At 37.1% G+C, this 24,248-nt stretch overlaps 1 protein-coding gene across 4 annotated transcripts in view; it reads left to right on the plus strand.

The window, feature by feature from the left end:
* Window positions 1-24,248, plus strand: part of DGKH (diacylglycerol kinase eta) — a 164,399-nt gene that overhangs the window by 65,383 nt on the left and 74,768 nt on the right. For all 4 annotated transcript variants that reach the window (XM_074931282.1, XM_074931271.1, XM_074931291.1 and 1 more), the window contains exon 3: window positions 24,088-24,198. In XM_074931282.1, coding sequence (XP_074787383.1) covers window positions 24,088-24,198 — 111 coding nt within the window. The remainder of the gene's footprint in view (window positions 1-24,087; window positions 24,199-24,248) is intronic.

The raw sequence follows: 24,248 nt of genomic DNA on the forward strand, positions 1-24,248 counted from the left end.
CTTCCACTAGACCAGGTTGCTCAAAGCCCCGTCCAACCTGGCCTTGAACACTGCCAGGGAGGGGGCAGCCACAGCTTCTCTGGGCAACCTGTGCCAGGGCCTCACCACCCTATAGTTTCAGCAAATTTTGTACAAAGTCCTCCTCAAGTAGGGATGTACTTGGAGTCATCCTCTGCCCTTCCCTTGCAATCAGCATTCCATTTACTTGCAGAGACAGAAGATGGATAGATAACCTGAGAATATATTATTTCAGCAGCGAAAGGTAGATCTAGCTCTATTCTGCAGAGCTGGAGGAAGTGATTTAGCAAAGAAACTGTTGCACCCCTAATTTTGTTGTGTAGATGGAGATGCAAATTTCTGATGGCAGTAAATAGAATATACTGATTTGTGTATTCCACAGTTAGAGACATGACACATCAGTGGAAAAAACCCTGTTCTCTGCATGCTTGAAGGCTTTTATTAACTAGCCTTACCTAGTGCAGGCATCTACTTTATTGGTGTAACTGAGAAAAAAAGAGCAGAAAAATTGTGCTAAAACCTGTTTCTTTACATGTGCCATAATATGGAGATTTTGCACCAGTGTGATATTAAAATTACACAGTGATGACTGTATTACACCTCTACATCCTCCTGAAATTATTATGTTTCAGTTAAAAGAACCCCCACACTTCTCAAATGTTTTCATATTTTTTCTACTTATGAAACTGATCTTCCATTAGACTTTGTTAAACAGGCCAGTCTTGTGGTATGAATAGTCCCATTTTTAGAACATTTGATCATAAATATTTTGAACCAGCAATGGATAATGCACATATTTTGGAAAACTGTGGATCTTAAAATTCCTTTTTATATATATGGTCTATGTTAGAAAGACATAGGAGAAGGTAGAAGGATACTTCTGCTTCTGGAGGTAATGACTATAAAGCTGGATATTCTAATAAGCAAAAAGTAATACTTTCTCTATGACTTATGATTGTTTATATCCATTGCAGCATGCATTGAAAATAACCTGGCACGCTGTAAAATGTGTGGACATCAATCTGTGTACAAGGACTAAAGATCTCCTCGCTTTCTCTGACGGTGGAGGCATTGTCCCCACCTCATATCATGGTTAAACTTGGGTGCTGGAAGATGTTAAAGGCTTTTCAAGGTTACTTAATCAATCAGTGGGGAGGGTTTTTGAATCTGGAAAGCTTGATCCCAGTCTTGGTTTTCTAAAAAAACCCCAACATTTCTTTACTCCAAGACAAATAATTGGAAATACAAAATTTTTTTTAACTTGTTTCAAAAGCGCACCTGTCCAACCAATGAATAAGGTAATAATCTTAATACTTGTTTTACTGCTTTAGGGTATTATGTGCTTTGAGCTGCTTTGTTTTTTAAAACAGTTATATATCTTTTAAGCAAGAGGAGTGCTTTTACCACTGTATTAAATATGTAGTCTTTAATTCAGAAGTATTTTCTGTCTGTGTGTCAGAAGGCAGTGTGGAAGAGTGCAGTCTGGGCTAGCATTTTACAGAGTTCATTACTTCCATGTTCCTGCATTAAATACCTTGCATTTCATAAAAATTTGTGGACAGTTGATACTGGAGTTGTTCTTCTGGAAATGGAACGAGAAGGTCTTGGATTTGGATATTAGTTCAAACTAATTGAAACCCTTTGCTCTGTCCAGGTTTATAATTATGAAGAGAGTAGGGTATGCAGTCTGATAATCTAACATAGGTTTGTCAAATCTGACAATTTGGAAAACCTTTTTGGACTTGATTCCTTCAGATTTAGGGTTAGACAAGTGCTCTTGTGGAATTTGTTCAGCCATTGTTTGTGAATCTGCACAGAGGTTTGGAATCTGTGAAACCCAAGAGAAACTTGTGTCATTGTGAGTGTGGGGTTGGAGTGTGATTACTTTTATTTTTTCATCAGGAATCTAAACAAACTATATCAAAAACCACCAAAAGCTTCCTAGCACAGTTTGTTAAAATTCTTTCCTAGTACAGCTTATAATTCTTCAGACATCTGATATAATTTATGTTGGCAAAAATTCAGTTTGCTAATATATCTGTCTGACTTTCACAGCATCTGTGAAAGTCTGTTATCATACATACATGTGTGCCATTACAGCTCTACCACTTTCTAATGCAACTAAAATGGAATGGATTTGAGATTGCTGTCTTAACCTTAGTGGAAGTTCTCGGTAGATTCTTCTTCTTCTGTTTGTCTTCTTTCTTCTGGTTTTTGAATGTTTTCTGCCATAGTATACCCATGAGTTCACAACCTTTTTCAAGGAGTAGCCCATAACACCTCATGTGCTCCTTGTTAGCAGCTAATTTTCCATCTCTCAGCAATTGGTAACAGAGTGAAGAGGTGATGTGTAGGAAGGATGTCCAGTGGACCCATAACCAATTACTGTTCTTCTCTATTCCAAATTTTGTGTTCTTTACCTTTCTTTTTTATATATTTGAATTTTCTCACATACAAGGTTTGCTTTAAATATTTTAAAATATATTCTATAAATATAAACAAACACAACAGACTAATTGTGTTGTTACAGTCTTTCAGCTACTTCAGAGGGCCTCACATTCACAAGGATGTTCTTTAAACAGTGAACTAACCATTTCATAGCCTCCAGACTGCTTAACAGATCACAGCCAGGTGATTTTTGCTCTAGAAATGTAATGTATGGCTTAAGAAATCTTCACATGATGACTATCTCCAGGCAGAATTTCACATCTTTCCTACTTCCCATACTGCGACTGGTGGTCCAAGCTGCTGCAGCCTTAGGAGGTATGAGGAAATTGTAACAGAATGATAAGAAATTCAACTATTTCCTATATCAGCAGTTAATATATTGACAGACTAGTTTTTGTCCCTTCCTTTTGGTTCATTGATGAATGAAGAAATGAAACAGAATTTTGAAAATGGAGCATGGCTGGCAAATGTCAGCATTTGAGGTAATGTGGGAAAGTCTATCTGGCTCCTTAGTGCCCTTCAGAGACAAGTTTTGGGTTCTTCCTTAACCTGGCGGGTCATGTCCTTTGGTACCTACCAACCATATGGAATTGCCTTCACCCAGCCCTAAGACCTACATGGCTTCTGTTGTGCAGGAATGTGTTTGCTGCATTTATAACACTCTTCATGACTCCCTCAAAGCTTATAACCTTGGCGAGTGAAGCAGCTCTTACTCCTCTCAATGAAGTCTGAAACATGAAGGTTTACTGATTTAGATAAAATGCAGAAGGGAAGCCCTTGGTATTTGCATAGACTCTTGATCTATGTTGTCCATAACAGCTGAAGGCAGAGTGAGACACTGCCCTCTTTTCAGGAGATAATGCTGGAGCTTTCAGTGATCAGATCCAGGCTGAGTTGGTTTTCTTTCAGATGACTTCTTAAGTGCTTTTTCCTTCAGGGAACTTTCCATGAGATTGAGAGCACAAACTTTCTTAGGATCTTTGCCATCACTTATTAGCACCTTTTGGCATTTTGAAATGGTCAAGTTATTTTTTATGAAAAAAGTCTTGAGGTATGTTACTTTTTTTTTTTTCTTTAAACCAGAGCAGCTGATTCCTGAAGAATACTGTGTATTGATTTATAGATATGATGATATCTAGGTTTTAGCTAATTCATTTTGCGATTGGGCTTTTTTGTAGAAGCATCTTCCTAAAAAGATGCATTAAAACTTTTTTATATCAGTCATCTGGAATGCCCAACTTGACTATTTCATCTAGCGTTAACCAAGGATATACAGTATGACACGGGAAGTGAGATCACAGAAGTTCATTAAAAAATAGTGAAATGTTTCCTTGACTGATTTAAAAGTGTGGGCTGTAATGTGAAAAATTTCATTTACAGAAGGAACTTCATCGTTTGAGCAGGGTATTGCATAAAATATAAGCAGAGTAACTGAATGTGGGAAATGAGTCAATCCAGTAGTTTAAGAATGGGATTAGAATTTCGATTCACTGTTCTGTTGGTGCTGACTCACCATGACTTTACGCAAGTTGGTTAAGTTTTCTACGTATCAGCAGCTCAGCCTAAAAATACAATATTTCCCCTACCTTCTTTTACTGCTTGCAGACTTCGACTGTTGCAAATGAAAGAGCAGAAGTACTTTAAATAATTCTAAGAAATTTTCGATACTTGTCATGTTCTTAAAACACTCTGTGGTTTTTTTAAGTTGCATTTTCCTGTTTCATTACTGTTTTGCAATGTCTTTCTTTGCTGCACTGTGGAGAGCTTTACAAAAGGAAAGAATTGACTCTTTACCATATTTTACAATTAAAGCAACTGTTTTGTAAAAGATTGAGCAAACACATGAAGTAAAAATACAAATAGGTTTTCTAATCCCCTTTGATTATGGTCATTTTAAGCTTGTTTAGCACAGGCATTTTAGTTACCAACATAGTTATTCCTGCACAAACTGCTTATCCTCGTCTGGATTTGGAAAAAGGGTATTAATTAACAAATGAATCCCTTAGGTATTACAGTGGTAATATTAATTAATATTATTTTATTATAAATCGGTGAAATTATTCAGATAAATTGAGATGACAGCATGTTTAACCAGGCATTTGAAATTCCTATTTAAAAGCAACTTCTTCTTCAGAGAGAGTTGATGTGGCACATATGTTTCATGCTCTTGAATTTTGTTGTGTTAATGGTAACTGCTGAAGACGATGCTGCACTCACTTGTCTGCCTTGACTTTATCTGTTTTTACCATGAGATGCCTTACACCATTCTGACCTCTTTTTTTTTTTTTTTCTTCCTGTGTTTTCCTTGGGTTGTCAGAGCTGAATTTGCTCTGTTGAAGAATTATTTCAGTCATAGCTGTTGATTTAATGAATCATCCTGACAGCAAAGACTGAGTTCTTTAGCTGGGGATTAAGCAAAACAGGAATGTGATGCTTTTGCTTGAGGGTAAGAGTGACTGCACATTGGTTTATGGAACAGCTTTTACACTTCAGTGTCAAACACTCCCATAATCTGCATCAACTTTCAAGTCTGGGCAAGCCCTTAACAATACTTCTTTCGATTTTAGTACAAATGCTGCCTGTATGCAGATTGTAGGAAGGCTTCGCAACATATTACTTGCAAAAGCATTGGGGAAAAAAAAGGCTGGAGAGGAACTAATCAGTGGCCTGTAGCTCAGCTTGGTTTGCCAATTTCAAGATTTCTTTCTTTTTCTGCCTGTATTCTCTTGGCAGTCTCTGACTATGTATAACAATGCTATCAAACACGTTTGGGATCCCTATATGTGTAAAAATAATATATTTGTAATACATGTTATTATATATCAAAAATAGAATATATGTGAGTAAAATAATAAAAAGTGTGAATCAACATAGCTGAATGAGAACAAATCATATGGCACAAACAAATTGTTATAAGGCTTAGCTGTACTGTGTGATCTTGTATGTACTCACAGCTATTTATATAGCAAATAACCACTTTCACCTTTTTTCTCTATTATGTTTGCATGCAGTATGGATCTAATAAATATTTATATATTTAACTTAAAAAGACAAGTGACTTTCACAAGACCAACTCTTGTGAGTTATTTATGATACCAGCTGATGTAACTAAGAGCAAAAAAGATTGACCTTATTTTACACTAAAAAGAGAATAGGAATTAACCTTTCTTTTTATGAGTAAAGCCCGAGCATTGTCTTTTATGTATAAAAAATTCAAATCTGTATTGAAAGCCAGAAGTGACTAACCGCTGACAGCTTGCTAACTTGCCTTACCAAAAATGTTTACTCTTCTGTAACTTACGGACTGAAAATGTCATCTTTTGGTAAATGACTGCCAAAACTCTTTTATATATTTTCTCACTAATCACAGGACTTGTGACTGTTTTGGTTTTCTACACGTCCTTTATAGAATGAAATGATGATTTACAACACTTCTTCCCTGAACCTCCAAAATTTCAGGTTTTGATACTGCAATTGGGTACATGTATGTATGTCCTATAGTTAAGTATATATGCTATAAAGAATCAAAAGTCTGCTACAGAAATGCACATATTTCACTCAGCCACTAGACACGTTGCTGTCTGCTGCCGGGCGCAAGACACTGTACCTGAGCATTACCATCACACTACTACCCCCACGTGGTCATTAGCTATAATCCAATTTTTATAAAAAGGAATAAAAGATTTTGTGGGTTATTTTCATTTAAAAGGAAGTTTTCAGGACGCTGGGTTTGTGTTTTTCTTAATATTTGTTTAAGATATTAGATGTAGAGTTTTGGGAGATTATAGAAATCAGCACATGTTCTCCTTTTCACGTAATACTGTGACAGAGTCAGTATTACTTAGGAAGTTGCTATAAAAACTAGCTTTTCTAACAGCTTTTATGGCTTGATTAGAGAAACAACACCTGGAAATTTCAGGTGTAGGATCTACAGTCATTTTAATAACCTGTAAATCATTAAATGGAACATATATAAAGATGATTAACATGAGAGTTCATTGGCATCAGCTATTTTGTATTAAAATATTAGGCACAGTATTTGCTTCCAAAGTAGTTTTTATGTCAAGAAACAGTCTTGCATTGGAAGTGTCTGTGACATCCTGCTATGTAAAAGATGTAAGGATCAAGAGTATTCAGAAGGATATGCAAGAGACATTAATGAAATAAATGGTTCAAAGCAATGGTTAACTTCTAGGAAGGTGTGGAAATACTCTTTGTATGACTTGTCTATTTATTGTAGAAAGCAGAATTACTAATTCTGTATCACTCTCTGTGTTTCAGTATTGATTCAGTTTGCTCATTGGAAAGGTTTCTAGGTAGGTGAATTACTAGGTAGGTGAAAACAGCTAAGCTCAGTTTTATGATTTTAATGACATGGTGTATCAAATTATAACAAATGTTAATAAATTTAAGCAGAGACTCTGAAGTGTAGGCTTTTTTAATCAATTATTTATAATAAATATGATTATTCATATGAATAATTCTTGATTATTCATAGCATCTGAGAATGGTTACTGTAAATCAGAGCATGTAGGCTCACACTGCAAGAAACCCTTGCTGATCTGTGTGTGGCTTTTCATTATTGACAATGATGTTAGACTTAATAATCTTGTCTCTCTTCTTCCTTGTCCTTTTTTGTGTCAGTGCTTCTTCAAGGATCCTCTTTCTCATTTCACACATATCATGCTAATTTTCTCTCTGCATTTAAATGCCTTCATCTCCTTTTGGTATTCAAGCAGTAATACAAATTTTGTTGTTCCTTAGTTAAAAACTGATGTAGTCCTTCCTCAGGGTGCCTTAGTGCATCCTTTTTGTGTCTTGATTGTTTAAAGCTGCAGGCTCTTTGGGGCAATAACTCCTTGTTTTGTGCCTTGGACCAGATTCAGCACATTTTTAGTCCAAATATAAATGTCACCAAAAGGATGCTCCAGGGCTCAGCATGCTCTTTGGTGATTAAGGCAGCAGAAAGTAAAACTGTAAAACTTCTTAAAAGAAAGCCACTAACCTGCAAACACTCCCCCCCACCGCCTGCAGTCACTGTGCTTTATGTGTCAGAATATTTATTTTTAGTTATGTTTTTCATTAACCTCCCACTCCATTGAAGTTGAGTCTCTTAGACAGAAGATTATAAATAATAATTCAAAAAAATGTATTGGAAATGTAAAAATTACAGCATTCCTGATCTTTGTCTTAAACTTGAACAATCAGGTTTTTTACGTACGGAAAATTAGTATTTTCATTCTGTCAACCGTAAGGTATATGAGAAAACACACAAAGAAACCTTCAGCCTTCTCATTCAGAATGATAACCCAACTAGTTTTTAGCGCAGATAAAAAGCAAAAGACCTGGTGCCTAGCAGGACCCATTAATTAAATGGGCTTCTATGGCTCAGTGCTGTGTTCCAGATAGATGGGGTGGGCACAAGGAAGATGGAGGAGCCCATTAGCCTTCAATAACCAACCTACCTCAGGGCCTCCTGCCATCCTCATTACCTATTAGCTTGTCAGTGCCTGTCCGTGCATTTTCCCCCATGGACTTCTCCTGTGAGTTTAAGACCTTCATTAACTAACAGTTATATAAATTAAGCTGTGACTTCCAGTGGAGAATAAGGAGGTTTAAGACTGTTGTTGGTGATGGCACCCGTGGTATTGTGTTGACAGGCTATTTACCATGCTAGTTAATGGAAGGGAATGTATGCCTAGACCTTGATATATTCTGCCCCTTCCGAGGGTATGGAGCTACATTTTGAAGTGCAGATGAAAATCTCTACAGGTTTAGCAGTTCTGATTTGTAGTTTAGAGAGAAAAGTCTGGTGAGAAGTAGTTTCTCTTTTGTATTTAAAATACCTAACATTTTTATTGTTTGTTCATATTGTGTATGGAAAACCTATTCAATGTCTTGAATGATAGTTTGAAAGCAGAAACTACAGCGTCATTAGATGAATAAATCTCTATGAGTTTGGGTAACTGTAGAACAAATGGGCACCCTTAGAGGCTGCTGCTCAATGAAGCTTGATCAAATGCCTTCTTGAAATCTCTGGCTGCTGTTAAGCTGTTTCACTGATTGATCACCTTTCAATTGGCAACCTGAAAATCAGCTAGTAGCTGTGGTGCTGGAGGGAAACACTTGTATTCTCTGCTGCTGATGGGGATAAATCAGTGAATTGCTTTAAAAATGAGCACTGCTGCCTTGAAACTTGTCTTACATTGTAGGAAACATAATTATTTTTTTTTTGCGGTGTTAACTGTTGTGTCTGTAGAGTTGCTAGCGATGGTAGTTTCAGCCCAGATAAATAAAGCTAGTGTATCATACATATTAATAAGCAAGTGTAGTTTCTCTTCTCTTTCCTCATATGAATCAGTGGGGCTAGCATAGCAAGATATGAAGTGTACAGATGTTTTAACTATTTGAGAAGCATCACTTTAGTGTAAAAAAAAAACACCAAAACAACCCAAACCTCAAACCAAAAGGAAAACAACACCAAAAAATAGGAATATTAATCATACTTATTCCCAGGTTGGAAGAAGTGAGAGTGATAAATTCAGGTGACTCAGAAATTACTCTTGATGTGGGTGCTTTGACTTTGTTGTCACCTTTCTCTCATCCAGGCCCTTGTGATCAGCATGTCTAAGTAGTGTCTGGAACCAATTAATAAAATCACAGTATCTTTATGCAAATGGGATTTTAGACTGATGATTTTCTCTTTAAATATTCCATTTAAAGGGATTTTCATTTTTTAACAAGAAAAACTTTATAACAAATAGCTACAATTATTTTTATTGGAATTAAGATGGCATAAGACTACACTTATCTAGCACTTTTTTTTTTTTTGAAGCCTAGCTAGTTTGAAAGAAGACTGAAGATCATCCTGTATATTTAAATTTTTTATCATACAGCTTAGATCTGATTGATATATTTTTAATTATTTTAGTTTGTTTTCTATTGCTTCCTCTGTGCGTGGAGAAAGTTCTAACGTAACTCAGGCTCTAACACAAGTGTTCAAAGAAAATGGGATGCTCTGGCTCAGAAGTTTTGGTGGGTTTAGTGCCAAAGAGCACCTGCCCTGCCTTTCTGCTCCAAATCTGGTCTTGAAACGTGTGCTTGTGCCTCAGTCATTGAAGCTCCTAATGGTGTTGTCTCAACTTGGGCTTAGTGTTGTTGGCTACTTAACCTGAAATGTGGCTGCAACTTCCCTTCTGTAACTGTCACAGCATAGGAGACAGCATGGGCAATATTTTCTAGGGTTTACCTGGCAAGGTCCTCCGGCTCTTATCACAGGGAAAAAATAACAACTGCAAACATTCCTTAAGTACTTAACTCTTAGAAATTGAATGAATCTCGAAAGTTAATGGTACCTGTATTAAACACAAGTAAGCAGTAATGAGAGTAAAAGTATTTTAAACAGAAGAGAGTAGATACCAAAGAAACATGATCAGGAAACGTAAGAGGAAATCTGATTAGCCACATCTATTTTTAAAAAATATTTTCCATGCTTTCCACTTTTATGTGAAAGGCCAGTGAAATAAATAGGACACTCGATCCAGCTCCCAGAGGAGAGTAGAGCTTCTTGCTCATAAATGCTCTTGAAGATGGTACTTCATAAAGAGGTTTCACATAGCAATAATCATATCTACCTCAAGGTGATTATGCCAAACCTAATCTTAGTACATAGCAGGATATAAGACTTTCATAATCTGTATCCTCTGTGGAAAAACATTGCAGTTCTCCATCTTTGTTCTGTTAAAAATTACTTTTAGATGTAAATTGATTCGTTTAGTCTCATTTAATAACTGTGTGTTCATAATAGTTTCTCCTGACGAAGACTTAGTGTGATTGGAACAAAAGAAATTTGGGGCTTGCCAAGTGAAGTGCAGTAACAATCGTCCTATCAAGTGATTGCTGTTCTCCCTGTTTTTCTTCTTACAAAGTACTGTGAATTAGGAACTGCCTTTGAGTTCATTTATTGACATTTTATATCGGTATTGTTGTCCTACAACAGCACTTTATGGGTTTAAGGTGCAACAGGGGAGGTTTACACAAGGGAAAACATTTTAGTGGTAGAGGATCTCTGTAACTGGGGGCTTTAAGACCATTTTAGGCAAATGTCTTATGGGAGTAGGCTAAGGATGGTTGACAAAGGCAGGTGCAGACCTCATTTAAATAGAAAGGAGAGAAGGGTGGTGTATTTTTGTAATGACAGTCAGGTCATATGAAAAGCCAGATTTTAGACCCCCCTATCATTCTGTCTGGGGATTCCATGATTGGGAGATGGACATGTAAAGATTAACTCTAAGAAGCAATGAATGCAGGCTTGTGAGATGCAGTGCCTCTACTGCTCATGCTCATCTGATGCTGGGACAGAAAAAAATTTCAAGTGAAAAAATAGGACACCTGAATAAGATGATAGATAACCTGTTTCTGCAAATCTGTATACAGTTAGTATTACCTTGGAAGAAAGTGTGGATTTAAAAGATCTTTTTGTGTCTATTTTAGGTCCTTTGAGTCTTTGATTTTGTTAGTGGGTATGGAGGATACATTGTTAAACAAAGATTTCAGAATATTTTTGACGTTTTATTGAAGCTGAAATAGAATTTGCCTTTTTTCAGCTCCCCTGGAAAGTAGCTTTTGCATCATAGTCTGAATGCAAGCACAATGTAACACATGTAAATGCTCCTACCTTGAAGGTGCCAAATCCTCTTATACAATGCATATGTAAAGTGACAGGTTTTGTAAAGCTGAGAATTTATTTATATGGAAAGTCTTTTCCTCAATAAAAGGAAAAAAAAAAAGACAACTAGAGTCAAGGTTTTTTTAGCACATTTATTTCCACATTTCTAGTTTTACTTGGTTTTATACTAGGGCTGTTTTGATAATAGCAATTTAAATTGTTTAAATGGGAAGAATTACCATCAAGCTGTTTAAAACTGAAAAGGCAAAGTCTTAACTGCTCAACTCACCTAAAGAAGAAAAGTGAATGACTACTACTTTTATTATATTTTAGCAATAAGAGCTGCTGAACAGCAGGTGGAATGGAGGGTACTATGCTGTCTGATGCAGGGGTCTTAGAAAAGATTCCACGGCGTTGAGACATGATTTAATGCTCACTGTGTCCAGTTACCTTGTCCTTCACATGCCCAGAAATAAGTTTCAAGAGGATACACTTCCTGATCTTTCTATGGACTGAAGTGAGGCACTGCATTGTGTTCTACAAGGGTTTGGATGTGGAGTAAGAGCTGGAGCCTATATAGAGCTGGAGAAGAAGCTCCTTCATGGATAGACAAGCATGAGTCACGCTGTATAAAACTCTGAGAATTACTGATCTGCCCCATTCCAGTCAGAGACATGTGTTTTGGGAGAAGAAGCTTTACTGTGTTTTTTGAATGAAGGAAAATATCATGTCCATGAATGAGCCTGGTCACAAAGGGGATGTGAATTCAAAAGTAATTACAGGCTCTTATTTCCTGTTAGTAAACAGAGGGGAAGGGAGGGTCTGATGTATGTTATTCTTCTGCTCTCCAGTCTGGTTGTCTCAAAAGGGAGAATTTCCTCCTCTCGTTGTAATATGAGAATTCTGCTTCCACCAGGGTTGCTGCTATAGACTGGGAAGGAAAATAAGATTTTACCATGAGAATAGCTAGTAACAGCCAAGACCGTCCTTTACTAATACTTCCTTGCTGCTTTGCGGAATTCATGAGCACTCTTGTGGTAATAATCTGTTTCCGAAATTTATAGTGGTTCAGTAGGTATCACATGTAATGTTTATATGCAGCTGCACAAACAAGTGAATGTATCAGCAGAGCACCTCTTTGAGGTGAGGAAGTAGTATTCCTTTTGTGCCTGTTCGAAATTGAGGTGCAATGAATAAGTCACCTCCCAGAGGTTACAAAGGGCTGTTAGTGGACTAGAAAGTAAACTTCAGATCTGTTTGGCACTTACTCAGTACTGTATCACAAACTGGTTTTTAAATTTTATTCCAAAATATGCCAATCTATAAAACATTTACCTATTAAATTTAATAACTCCAAATTAATTAAAATGCAGTAACCAGAACTGGGAGTTTTGGTGCCAGTTTGGGCTCCAGACATTGTCTAGAACTGCTAGATTTTCATATGGGAAAATCCCAATTGGGAAAAATTGTGCAAGGCATACCTCAATAATATTTGTAAGGAATTATATGGAAAAACTTAGAAAAATGGTGTGGCTTTGCTACAAGGAATTTAACTTTTAGAACTAAGAGAAGGTAGAGTGAAAGACAGAGAGTCAGAATCTGGCTATTTGTGATAGTCCTGAATCTTAAGGGCACTCTACTGCATGGGTGAACAAGGCACTTCCGAAAAAACTCAGACATAAAAAAGCAGCATACAAAAGGTGGAAGCAGTGGCAGGTGACCCAGGAGGAATTTAGAGAAACAATCATGCAGGGATGGTGTTAGGAAAGCCAAAGCCCATCTGGAGTTGAATCTAGGAAGGGATGTGAAGGCCACCAAGAAGTTCTTCTACAGGTACATCAGCAGAAAAAGGAAGACTAGGGCAAACTTGTGCCTGCTGCTGAATGAGGCAGGGGAAATGATGATAAAGGACATGGAGAAGGCCAAGATACCCAATGCCTTCTTCGCCTTGGTCTTTAATGGTAAGACCAGCCTTCTACAATCCCATGTCCCTGAGTGGGAAAGTCAGGAGCAAGGAAGACTTACCTTAGGTGGAGCAGGATCAAGTTTGGGAACACTTAAACAGCATGTACGCAAGTCCACTGGACTTGATGGGATACACCTCCAAGTACTGAGGGAACTGCTTGGCAGCATTGCAAGCCCATTCTCTATTACCTTTCAAACGTCATAGCAAATGGGGAAGGTTCCTGAGAACTGGAAGAAAGCAAATGTCATTTGTGTATTCAAGAAGAGCAAGAAGGAGGATCTGGGGAAGTACAGACCAGTTAACCTCACCTCAAGCCCTTGGATGGTGATGGCACAAATAATCCTGGAAACCATTTCCAAACATATGAAAGACAAGATGGTGGGTGGGAGGAGTCATTATGGTTTTATGAAGAGGAAGCCATTGGCCTGATGGCATTCTGCAACCAAGTGACTAGCTCAGTGGGTGAGGAGAGAGCAGTAGATGTTGTTATCTTGAATACAGCAAGACTTTTGACGCTATCTCCCATAACACCCTTATAGACAAACTGCTGAAGTATAAACTGGATAAATGGATGATGAGATGGACAGAAAACTGACTGAGCTGCCAGGCTCAAAATGTTGTGATCAATGGCACGAAGTCCACTTAAAGGTCAGTTACTACTGGTGTACCCCAGGGGTTGTTACTGGGGACAACACTGTGTAACATCTTCATTAATGACCAGGATGATAATACAGAGTCTACCTGCAGAAAGTGTACAGACAGTACAAAATGAGGAGGAGGGGCTGATGTGCCAGATAACTGTGCTGCCGTTCAGAGGAACTGACTGGAGAAATGGGCCAACAGAAACTTAATGAAGTTCAGCAAAGGTAACAGCTGTGTCCTGCACCTGGGGAGGAAGAATCCTGTGCACTGGTACAGGCTGGAGGCTGACCGGTTGGAAAGCAGCTTGGCAGAGAAGGACCATAGGGCAATGAAGGCCAACAACATGCTGGGCTGCATTAGGAGGAGTATTGCCAGGAGGTCAAAGGAGATGACCCTCTCTACTCGGCACTGATGAGGCCAGAGCTGGAGTGCTGTATCAAGTTCAGGGCTGCTCAGTACAAGAGAGACAGAGATGTAGAGAGTCCAGCGAAGGGCCATGAAGATGCTTAAGAGACTGGAACATCATAGGAGAAGAGGCTGGGAGGGCTGAGACTGTTTAACCTAGGGAAGAGAAGGCTCAGGGGGATCTTATGAATATGTACAAATATATGAGGAACGCAAGGAAAACAAAGCCATACTTAGTGGTGCCCAGTGACAGGACAAGAGCAATGGGCACAAATTGAAATACAGAAAGTACCATTTAAACACAAGAAAAAGCTTTTTGCTTTTTTTTTTTTTTTTTTTTTTTTCCTTTTATTTTGGGGATAATCAAACACTGGAACAGGTTGCCCAGGGAAGCTGTGGAGTCTCCATCATAGAGATAGTCAAAACTCAGCTGGACATAGACCATAGACCTGGGTGAACTGCTGTTCCAACCTCAACTGCTATGTGATTCTGCAGCAGCTTATTTGTGAATATGTGTAACCTGAACCTACAGTACCGTTAGTTACAGAGTACAAGTATTAAAAAAGTCTGTTTAATTCCTTGTCTCAAAATGCAGATTTTTATCCTACAGCTTTATTTACAGTTCTCTGCTTTTCAACATTTTTTTTGTATCATTCTGATCATAAAGGATAGGGACTGTGAATCTTTTTAGTTCCTCACTTATTATTTCTGAAGTCCCCATCATTCAAAAACTCATTCATGAGCAAATTTGATTAAAATCAAATGCCACTTCTAGTGAAGCGCTCAATAAAATGGTGAGAAATCACAACTAGACTCTTGTGGAGGAGAATAAAGGTATTTTTTTGCAGTGTGGAGACCAAAGAACACCCAGTAACTGTTTTTCTCCAGGTCACACATAAAATCTACTGTCAAACTGGGAATAGATTTCCAATCTATGGCATATCCTATATTTCTTCTTTTTCTAAATAATTTTGATGATCATCAAAAGATTTTTCACTATCTGTTATACAGTAGCTCTTTTGAGTGCCTGTTGCTGTATATTGCTTTTTTTCCCTTTTTGTGTGTTTCACTAGTATAATTTTACCGCCGTCACTCAAATTAGATTCCCAGAGTTCTCACTTTAAAGTGAATTTCTCAATAGTAGGAAGTATGTTATTATTTGTCTCCTTATGCCTGAAAAGTTGTGGAAGTAAGCAAGAGATTCTTGCTTTTGAGTCAGTATGGAATTAAAGGTTTTATTGATTTAACTATTCTAGAAGTAGAATATTAAGCTAAGGCTGTTAGTGGGAAAATACTAGAAAATGTAATTCAAAACATGATTAGTGTGTATTCAGGGTTTTACGTGCCATCCAATAAAACAAAATTACGGCCAATGTAAACTTGCAATGGAGTGCAGCCACTGAATTAGATTAAAGCATGTAATCTGTGCAGCAATTGGAAACACTAGAAAAAATCAGGAATGCTTGGGTATTCAGTTAATAAACTGTGATTCTAAATGTATCAGGAATTTGCAGGTCACAGGGCAATATCTGTGAAATGGTGTCTATTTGTCTCTATAGACTTGAGTGTTGAGTAAGATATCAACTGCAATGACCAATCACTTTCTAACAATGACTGGTATTTTAGAAAAGGTTAAGGAGTGAATGGATGGGATGGTATTTTTACATTTTTCATCTCTTCAAATAAGTGAATAAAGATTTTAAGAACTTACTAGTTTTAAACACATTTGTGTTATACTGAAATTTCCTGAAAGGGTATGTTTACAATGTATGTGTTTTGGTCTAGATTATGGTTGTAGGTCCCTTCCAACTGAACTTTTCTATTTTAATCTATTCTACAACTCTTTCTGGCCTTGTGCGAATTCTGTTGCTAAAAGTGTTTTCTCTGTCCTAACTTGATCGGTGGAAGTCAGGTAGAGGTGTGGAAAAAGCATACAAGAAGGAAATGGGTTGTTTCCCAGCTTTCCCTGGAGAGTCACAAGCTCTAAGTGGCTCTGCATAGGCTCCTTTCTACCCAGTATAGCTCCTAGGAAGTCTGACATCATCACAGGAATTTGTTTAAAAGCTCCTGGAGGGGCAAAAATTAAAACTGCAAGAAGTAAGCCACAGAAGGCTTGTTATGACCAGCTTAATTTATGATTTATTTTCACAAATGGATCACTTAAAAGTTTGTAGCAGTGTTTAATATATTTTTGCTATATGATGCTTTTGCAATTTCCTCACGTAATTGATCAACTATTATTTGTATCGACCACTGGATAGAACTTGAGGAAGAGTTTGCTCTTTTCTGTGGAAACTTAGTGGGATTTTTTTTTCCCCACATTTTGATGTGTGAGATGGTGAAATGGTTTATTTTGGACCTATACTGCATATACTTACAGACTGGCAAGTGTGTTGAGTGCTTCTCCCATTTAGTTGAGACCAAGACCTAAATAACTCACTCTGGTAAAGAAGGAAATCTTGCCAGCCGAGTGCTTTGGCTGTTTATTATGGGTTTCAATTTTTCCATTTTTTTTTCTTCCTGAGATACTTACCATTTATATTCTACTGTCTCAAAACCAGTTAGACTTAGTTGTTTTAAATCTCTCTGCTCAGAGCATGTGTAATTTAAAAGGAACAACAGAAGCTCCAAACAGTAGCTGTAAAATACTACTCTAAGACTAAGTTAGCTGAGCTGTGTAATAACACCAAGACCCTTAAATCTTTTGCACTAAGTCACAATCCTATGAAGTGTTTTATCCTTTTTCAGTGTATTGCAGCTGTGATTAATGAGAGCACAGAATGAGATCAACATGTTGCACATGAGTGGAAGTTAGGAGTTTAATACTTGAACTGCAGATAAAGTTTCTTCTCCAATTCTCAGGCTAGTATCAAGTTTATATCTAAAGTAGTTTTTTTGTTTTTAATTCCCAGTGTAATGTTTCATCTTAATAAGGCAATATGCTATTAATTTTTTGGTATGTGCTATAACCTCTATTTTTAAATCAGTGTGTTCATTGAACTACACCTTGCTACCAAGACATTTTTATTATGTCAATTTCTCTGCAATTTCATGCTTACTTCATGTTTTACTACTGTATCATATATTCTAAGTAGAGGAAGCAGAAAGCTATTTTTTAAAATTTTGTTTTAACAACAGTGATGCAAAATCTGTTTCCTCAGCGTAGACTGGAAGGGAGCATGAAAGGAGAACAAAGTTGACAAAAAAGGGCACTGCATAAGCTGTATAATGATCAAGACGATCATACTGATTTTCAATTTTATTTTGTCCATTTTTAGCTGCATAAATTCATAGGTATAACACAGTTTTTGGTTTGGTTTTAATTTTCAGATGTTAGGCTCCCTTCACTATGATCAGGAATCTTCAATAAAAATGTAACCTTGAACAGAGCAGCTGATGAAGTTATTATTCCCGCTAGATAAAAATCTATTTTTATTTTGACATAACTAATGATAAATCTGTCAGCGTAAGTGGCAGTAATAGTAGCTGCTGTACAGAGATTGTTAAGAAAATCACAAACTTGGAATTTCTGGGTCATAATTTTAATTAAAATCAAGAGTTTGATTGTCACATTTCTTAATAATAAATAATTTTATATTTACTGAACACGTGGAATACTTCAAGGGGTTCTGAGTTAACATAAGCTATGAGACTTTACCTTGTGATGTAATGAAGACTCTATCTGCCTAAAGCTGTATCTGTGCAGATGTGAAAATGTACCAAACTCTCAACGATACTAGAAAGAAGAGGCTTGGTTTTATTTCAATACTCAGCTTTTCAAAGTCTTATGAATAGGAGGTGTCACAGGAGGACATTAAACAATATCAAAGACTTTTTTTTTTCTTTAATGACCTGTCTGTCAACAATCCAAATATTAATTATTTTGGTAAATGAGAGGCTAAGTCCACTTACAAACACAAACATCAGACTTTAGAGCAAAAGAGATACTGGCAACATAGAGGGAGAAATCTAATCTGAGAAGTTTTTTGCTGGGTCACACAATAATCCACCTTCAACAGTAGACTAGGAAAGGCTGTTCAGGAGTGGCATGTGAATCTGGCTGCTATGCATTCCCCTAGAACTTCCCCATGGTAGATTAAAGGGACCATGTACAGAGGCGGTTTGCTGGAATTTATCTAATCCTATTTTTTGTACTTGCTGATGCTGTCTGCCTCTACAATCTCTTGTGACAGCACGCTTCATAAAATCCCTACCTGATATGTAAAGCTGTGCTGCATTTTACCTTTAAGATGATCTCAATACAGTTTCATCACACTCCTCCTTGTTATAATCTTGTGGGATTTAGTGAGCATTCTGCATTCACCATCCTCTGCTTTAATGCTTTTATAATCTTTGATCATATTACCCCCTTGGTCTTCAACTGAAGAGTTCCAGCTTTTTTATTCTCTCTTTTTAAGGCAGCTGTTCCATCCTTTGAATCATTTGAGTTGCTCTTCTCTCTACCTCTCTTAACTCTGTTTCTTGAGTTGGACTGACCAGAATTGTGTGGTACACCTGTGACTTACATAGCAGCAAAATGACATCCCCTGTCTTTGTGTTTTCACTTGGTGACAGCCAAAATTTTACAGCTTTTCTGGCTGTGGTTAAGCACATAAAGCTGTGAACTGCAACTCCCAGATTTCTTGTCTACTCAAAGCTGATGTGAGAATATTAGTGAGGTTTAGATTTTTTCCCTGAAGCAGAGCATCTTGCACTAACCTAGGCTGAAGCTTTTCTTCTGCCTCCTTGCTCTCTTTCTCAGTTCTATCACATCCTTTGAATTCTTCAACATTGGCATGGAATTTGACTACTCTTTTGAGCTTAGTATCTTATGCAAATCTGAAGATTTCTTTGTGTGATCCTTCTTTGTGTCACTGAATTTTAATAAACCTGATTTGTGGGAATCCAGAAGAGAAAAGTGAGTGTTAAGCCCTATTTGTGCTTCATATCCCTTGAGCAACTTTCAGTCCACAAAAAACCCCTTTTTACAATTCCATTCTAACTTAATTTCTTTAATAGTCTTTGGTGGAAAGCCTTGTCAAAGGCTTTCTGAAGATCTGAGTGCACTGGATCTTTGTTTATCCACGTTTTCCTCTCTACTCCCTGAACTCCCTGCAGGTATCAAGTCAGTATTTTCCTTTACAGAAGTTCTGTTGATTTTTTTTTTTTTTTTCCCATCAGATGTGTATGGGCTCTAAAAGAATATTGTATGGAGTCTACTATCTTACTAGAATTGGAAGTCAGTATCAGTGGTTCTTTCAGGACTTTCAAGTCTCTCAGGTCAATGCTATCTGATCCACCTCACTTAGTGATTTGGCTGCTCTAGTACTTCCTGCTTTATGTTGTCACTGTACTGATGTTATAAAGAATCTGTGTGAGGTACTGTCTCATCATCTTCATTGGTAAAGTTAGATGCCAAGAATTTGATGAGCTTCTTTGCTATGATCTTCTTATTGTTGAGTACCCTTTTCATCATCTGCTGAAAAATGATCCTGCCAATCCCCTAGCTGTCTTTCATCTTTCAAAGTATTTAAGGAACATTTTAGACTCATCATGGTCATCTGTTGCAAGGTGATCTTGAAATTCTTCTTCCTCTTAATGTTCTGTTTATATTTGACGTGCCCTGTTTTATGGCCTTTCCTGTTCTCATTTTCATTCTCCTCACTTTCAGAAATTTTCTGATGATCTTTTCTTCACACTCCTAACACATTTTGAGCAGCATGTCCACTTATGTACCTGAAAAGGAATAGAGGGGAGAGTTTAATCTTTCATTGTTCTAGTTTGCAGTTACCAATAATGCATCCATAGTTTGTTTACTGTTTTCTTTTCTAAATTCAGAATATTTTCTGAATTCAGAATATAATTTTTGAATATTTAGGGCCACAAAGACGACTGGGAGGCTGGACTACCTCCCTTATGAGGACAGGCTGAGAGAGTTGGGGTTGTTCAGCCTAGAGAAGAGAAGGCTCTGAGGAGACCTAGTGGCCTTTCAGTATTAAAGAGGGCCTGCAGGAAAGATGGGGAGGGACGTATAGGAAGTATAGATAAGGTATATATAGGACGTCAGGAAGTATAGATAAGAGGTAATGGTTTTAAACTGAAAGAAGGTGGATTTAGATTCAGTGTTAGGAAGAAGTTCTTCACAGTGATGATAGACACTAGAACATGTTGCCCAGAGAAGCTGTGGCTGCCCCCTCCCTGGCAGTGTTCAAGGCCAGGTTGGACGGGGCTCTGAGCAACCTGGTCTAGTGGAAGGTGTCCCTGCCCATGGCAGGGGGGTTGGAACTAGATGATATTTAAGGTCCCTTCCAACCCAAAACATTATATGATTCTGTAATTCTCCTTTCTTTGGGTCTTCCTAGCAGCACCAGAAGTAAAAAAATTGACTTTTGTCAAATGTGGGACTTTACAAATTGAGTGAATTAGAAACAAGGCAATGTGGTTGGTTGTCTTTGAAATTGGGGATGAGTCTCTTTAACAAAGTAACAAGTGATAGGACAAGAGGTAATGGCCTCAAGTTGCACCAGGGAAGGCTTAGACTGGGTATTAGGAAGCATTTCTTTCCAGAAGAGGTTGTTAGGTGTTGGAATGGGCTGCCCAGGGAGGTGGTGGAGTCCCCATCCATGGAGGTGTTCAAGAGTCATGTTGACATAGTGCTTAGGGTTATGGTGGAGTTGGAAACTGTCAGTGTTAGGTTAATGGTTGGACTAGATGATCTTCAAGGTCTTTTCCAACCTAGATGATTCTGTGAAAATTAAAACTGCTGATTTTGAATTGTAAAGTGTTATATACTGAATATTTAAAAATCTGGTACAAAAGATGATGCCTCTCATTTTTTAGTGATGAAAATATCCACAAATCGCGTTTATTTTTGTCATTTGGATTATGGTGGTGTAGAGACACATTCAACAGTCTTGGATAATTGAACACATATGTACACCTTGGTATTATGAAATGTGGCTATGGGTTTTATAATTAGATTTATTGAGGAAAATATACCACTGTGGAGTACAGTGATGTTGTGATTGTAATATTGTGAATAATTTTCCTACTTGTTAATGGCTAAAGTAGTAAAAACTGTTAGTGATTCTATAGTAGTGATTCTATTCTATTCAGTTCAGTTCTATTCTTGTTATAGTCCCATACTTCTGGAGGGATATTGTATCCCTAAATGATGCAGGATGCTCTATGGGGAAGTCAGAGGGTTTGGCATGCAGATGAGAGGTGATTGTGTAAAAGTGAGAAGTAGTGTGGGATTGTGGGATGTGCACTTCTTGTTACAGTAGAAAAGTAGTTAATCTAACTGGCACTGATTATTGCTTACGCTTCAGTTTTAATGTCCAGCTGAGATTAATTAGAAGAAGGTTTCTCAGAACAGCAAGGTCTTGGAGCACTTTCCTAATTGCTGTTAGGAGAGGAAAAGGTACCAATTGCTTTTTTAAAGTGTAACTATAGCCTGATCAATGCTTTTTAAAAACTTTACATGATCTGGTTGTAGGCAATAATGTGAACTGAAATTCAGCAACCTGAGAGATCACTCCCAATCTCAAATTACTGTAAGTGCTGTGACTTGTGCATAGATTCAGGAAAGCATTATTAGCAGATTACCTAATGACTGAGTTGGCAGCTGGAAATTTTTTGCACATTTTAAAGGCTAAATGAAGTTAATTAAGGGTATCGGGCCAAAGCTTTATGTTCAGTTTTGATGCTTGCAGCCATGGAATTGTCTGTTTAAGATGCTCAAATCTCAGCCCAGTATATCCATAGGTGGAAAGTGTTAACTTGAGATGTATACCTCATGAAGGGCTTAATATTTCTTGGGTAAATGTTTATCAGTCCAGTATTTTTTTTTTAACATTTTCATACAAAAATACTTTCTGTAGAGCCTGCATGGTTATTTAGTGCCAACTTGAAGGGATTAATTTTAAATGGCTGATTTGCAAAACATTTAATTTTGAAGTTACTGGTTTTGTTTTAGAGATACTGCTGGTTTAAGGGATGAATAGAAATAGGGGAAAATGGCTTATGTAGGCATAAAAATGATGTGGAAGAGTTAATTCTTTAGTGAGTAATAGCTCAAGGTTTAGGGAGATTTATCTTCTTTGAATAGATTTTTAAATTATTGAAAATATTCAGTATAATATATGTTCTGTGTCTCCTAGTACAGGTAGTGCATTTTAAGAAATGTGGATTTACTTCCATTTTGGAAAATTTTCCAGTAAGTCAGTGCCTGCTCTGTATGTGGAGTACTGTTTCCTTGGAATTGAATTTCTCTGGTCTTACATCTTCTGACCCTTGATAAACACACATCATCTACTCCCATCCATGTGATGAGCTTCCAGAATCTCAGAGAGCAAAATGAAATAGAAGTGACCAGAGCTTTGAATAAGTGTTCATGTTCACTAACTGATTGCATCTATTTATATCATGTAAAACTGGTTTATCTTAGGGTCTGATCAGAAAATTACAAACAATCTTAAAGTGATGTGTGGTGAGCAGGCGCTTTCAGCTGAGAATTGCTACCCCTTAGCTAGAGCAGGAGGGCTGACTGAAAGCTTTGGTTCAGATTGTTGGCATGTGAAGTAATTTAACCTTTCAGATGTGATGTTTCATCTGAGAGGGCTGAGAGCATGAATTCAGTTGCTTTGTGATTACTGGACCATATCCTTAGTTTGTGCATTAGGAGGATCTAAATGAAGGATGCGATGTATGTACGTAACAATGTTTCTAATTTCATGGAAATGGTAGGAACGTTAAAGTGCTTTCTGCTTTTTCTGTATTTTTATTACTTGCATTGAAGTTAAGGAGAACTTGACATCTGGTAACAGAAGTAGTTGTTTATGAACTTTAGGTCAGGTCTTGGTTAAGTCTCTAAAAGATCTAGAATAACTTCAACTGACGTTTATATCACATTGTCTAGAAATCGCATGATAAGATTTGCATTACATGATTACACTACAAATCAGAAATATTACTGACCATTTTGGAATATAATATCCAGATGTACTTGCTTGTGCTTCACAGTTAATTTCAAGACTCCTGCAATTAGTATGCTGTGTCATGTCATTTCATCTCATTAAGGGGAGAATTTCTGTAATCGGTTGGATGAATCTCACACGTGCTGGCAAAAGCAGCATACACATTTAAAATACACTAATTTTTGTTTTACACATTTCAAAAAATGGGCTATATTTAGGCAGGGTTCAGTCTGCAGTGGAAAGGTTTAGATCAGTGAATTGTTTTCTGACTAAAAATATTTGCCTAGTAAAAATATCTCTAGCTGTCACTGTTCTCACAGTTTCCATATGACAATTATTTCTAATGCTGATTTCATGCTGAAGGCTTCAGTTGAGCACTTGAAGTCATGCATGACTTTGCATCATGCTGGATCATTCCCTCTATTTTAAAGGCATAGTTCATGTCCTTGAATCAGACACACACTTAAGTAACTTGTTGACTTAGTGCCTATGTGAACATTGGTTTTCTCCTCAACATAATCAAATTTGGAACTGGAAATTACTTTATGTGGATGGGTTTTTTTTCTGTTTTTTTTGTTTGTTTGTTTGTTTGTTTGTTTTTTTGGTTTTTTTTTTTTCTGAATTGTGCCACCACCAGTTGTTGCTCACTTTAATATTTGTGGGTTTGCAGCTATCCAGATAGTAGAATTATTTTGTGTTAATCTTCACAATAATTATATGCCTCTCAACTGCTGCCTTTTCAGTTTACATGTAAAATTAGCATTTTGCCAACATTGTTATTGTTTAAAAAATAGTGAGGCAAAGTCTGTTGTTCAGAGAGTCTCAATTTATTGTGAATAGATACAAATTTAAATTCACAGTCACATGAGATGTAACAATTTTTTTAAAGTCTAGCTTTGATCTAGGTGCGTAGCTATTTAGATATGTATTTACCTTGGCTTCTATATTTTAATACTTTTCAGACAAGTATAAAAGAAGGATTACTACTGAAGCAAACCAGTTCTTTTCAGAGGTGGAAAAAGCGTTATTTCAAACTTCGAGGTCGTACCCTTTACTATGCTAAGGATTCAAAGGTAATTCTATGCTATTAGTGTCTAATGCCATATACCTGTAAGTTCAATCT

Source organism: Athene noctua, chromosome 1, assembly GCF_965140245.1.
Source record: "Athene noctua chromosome 1, bAthNoc1.hap1.1, whole genome shotgun sequence".
Lineage (NCBI taxonomy): Eukaryota > Metazoa > Chordata > Aves > Strigiformes > Strigidae > Athene > Athene noctua.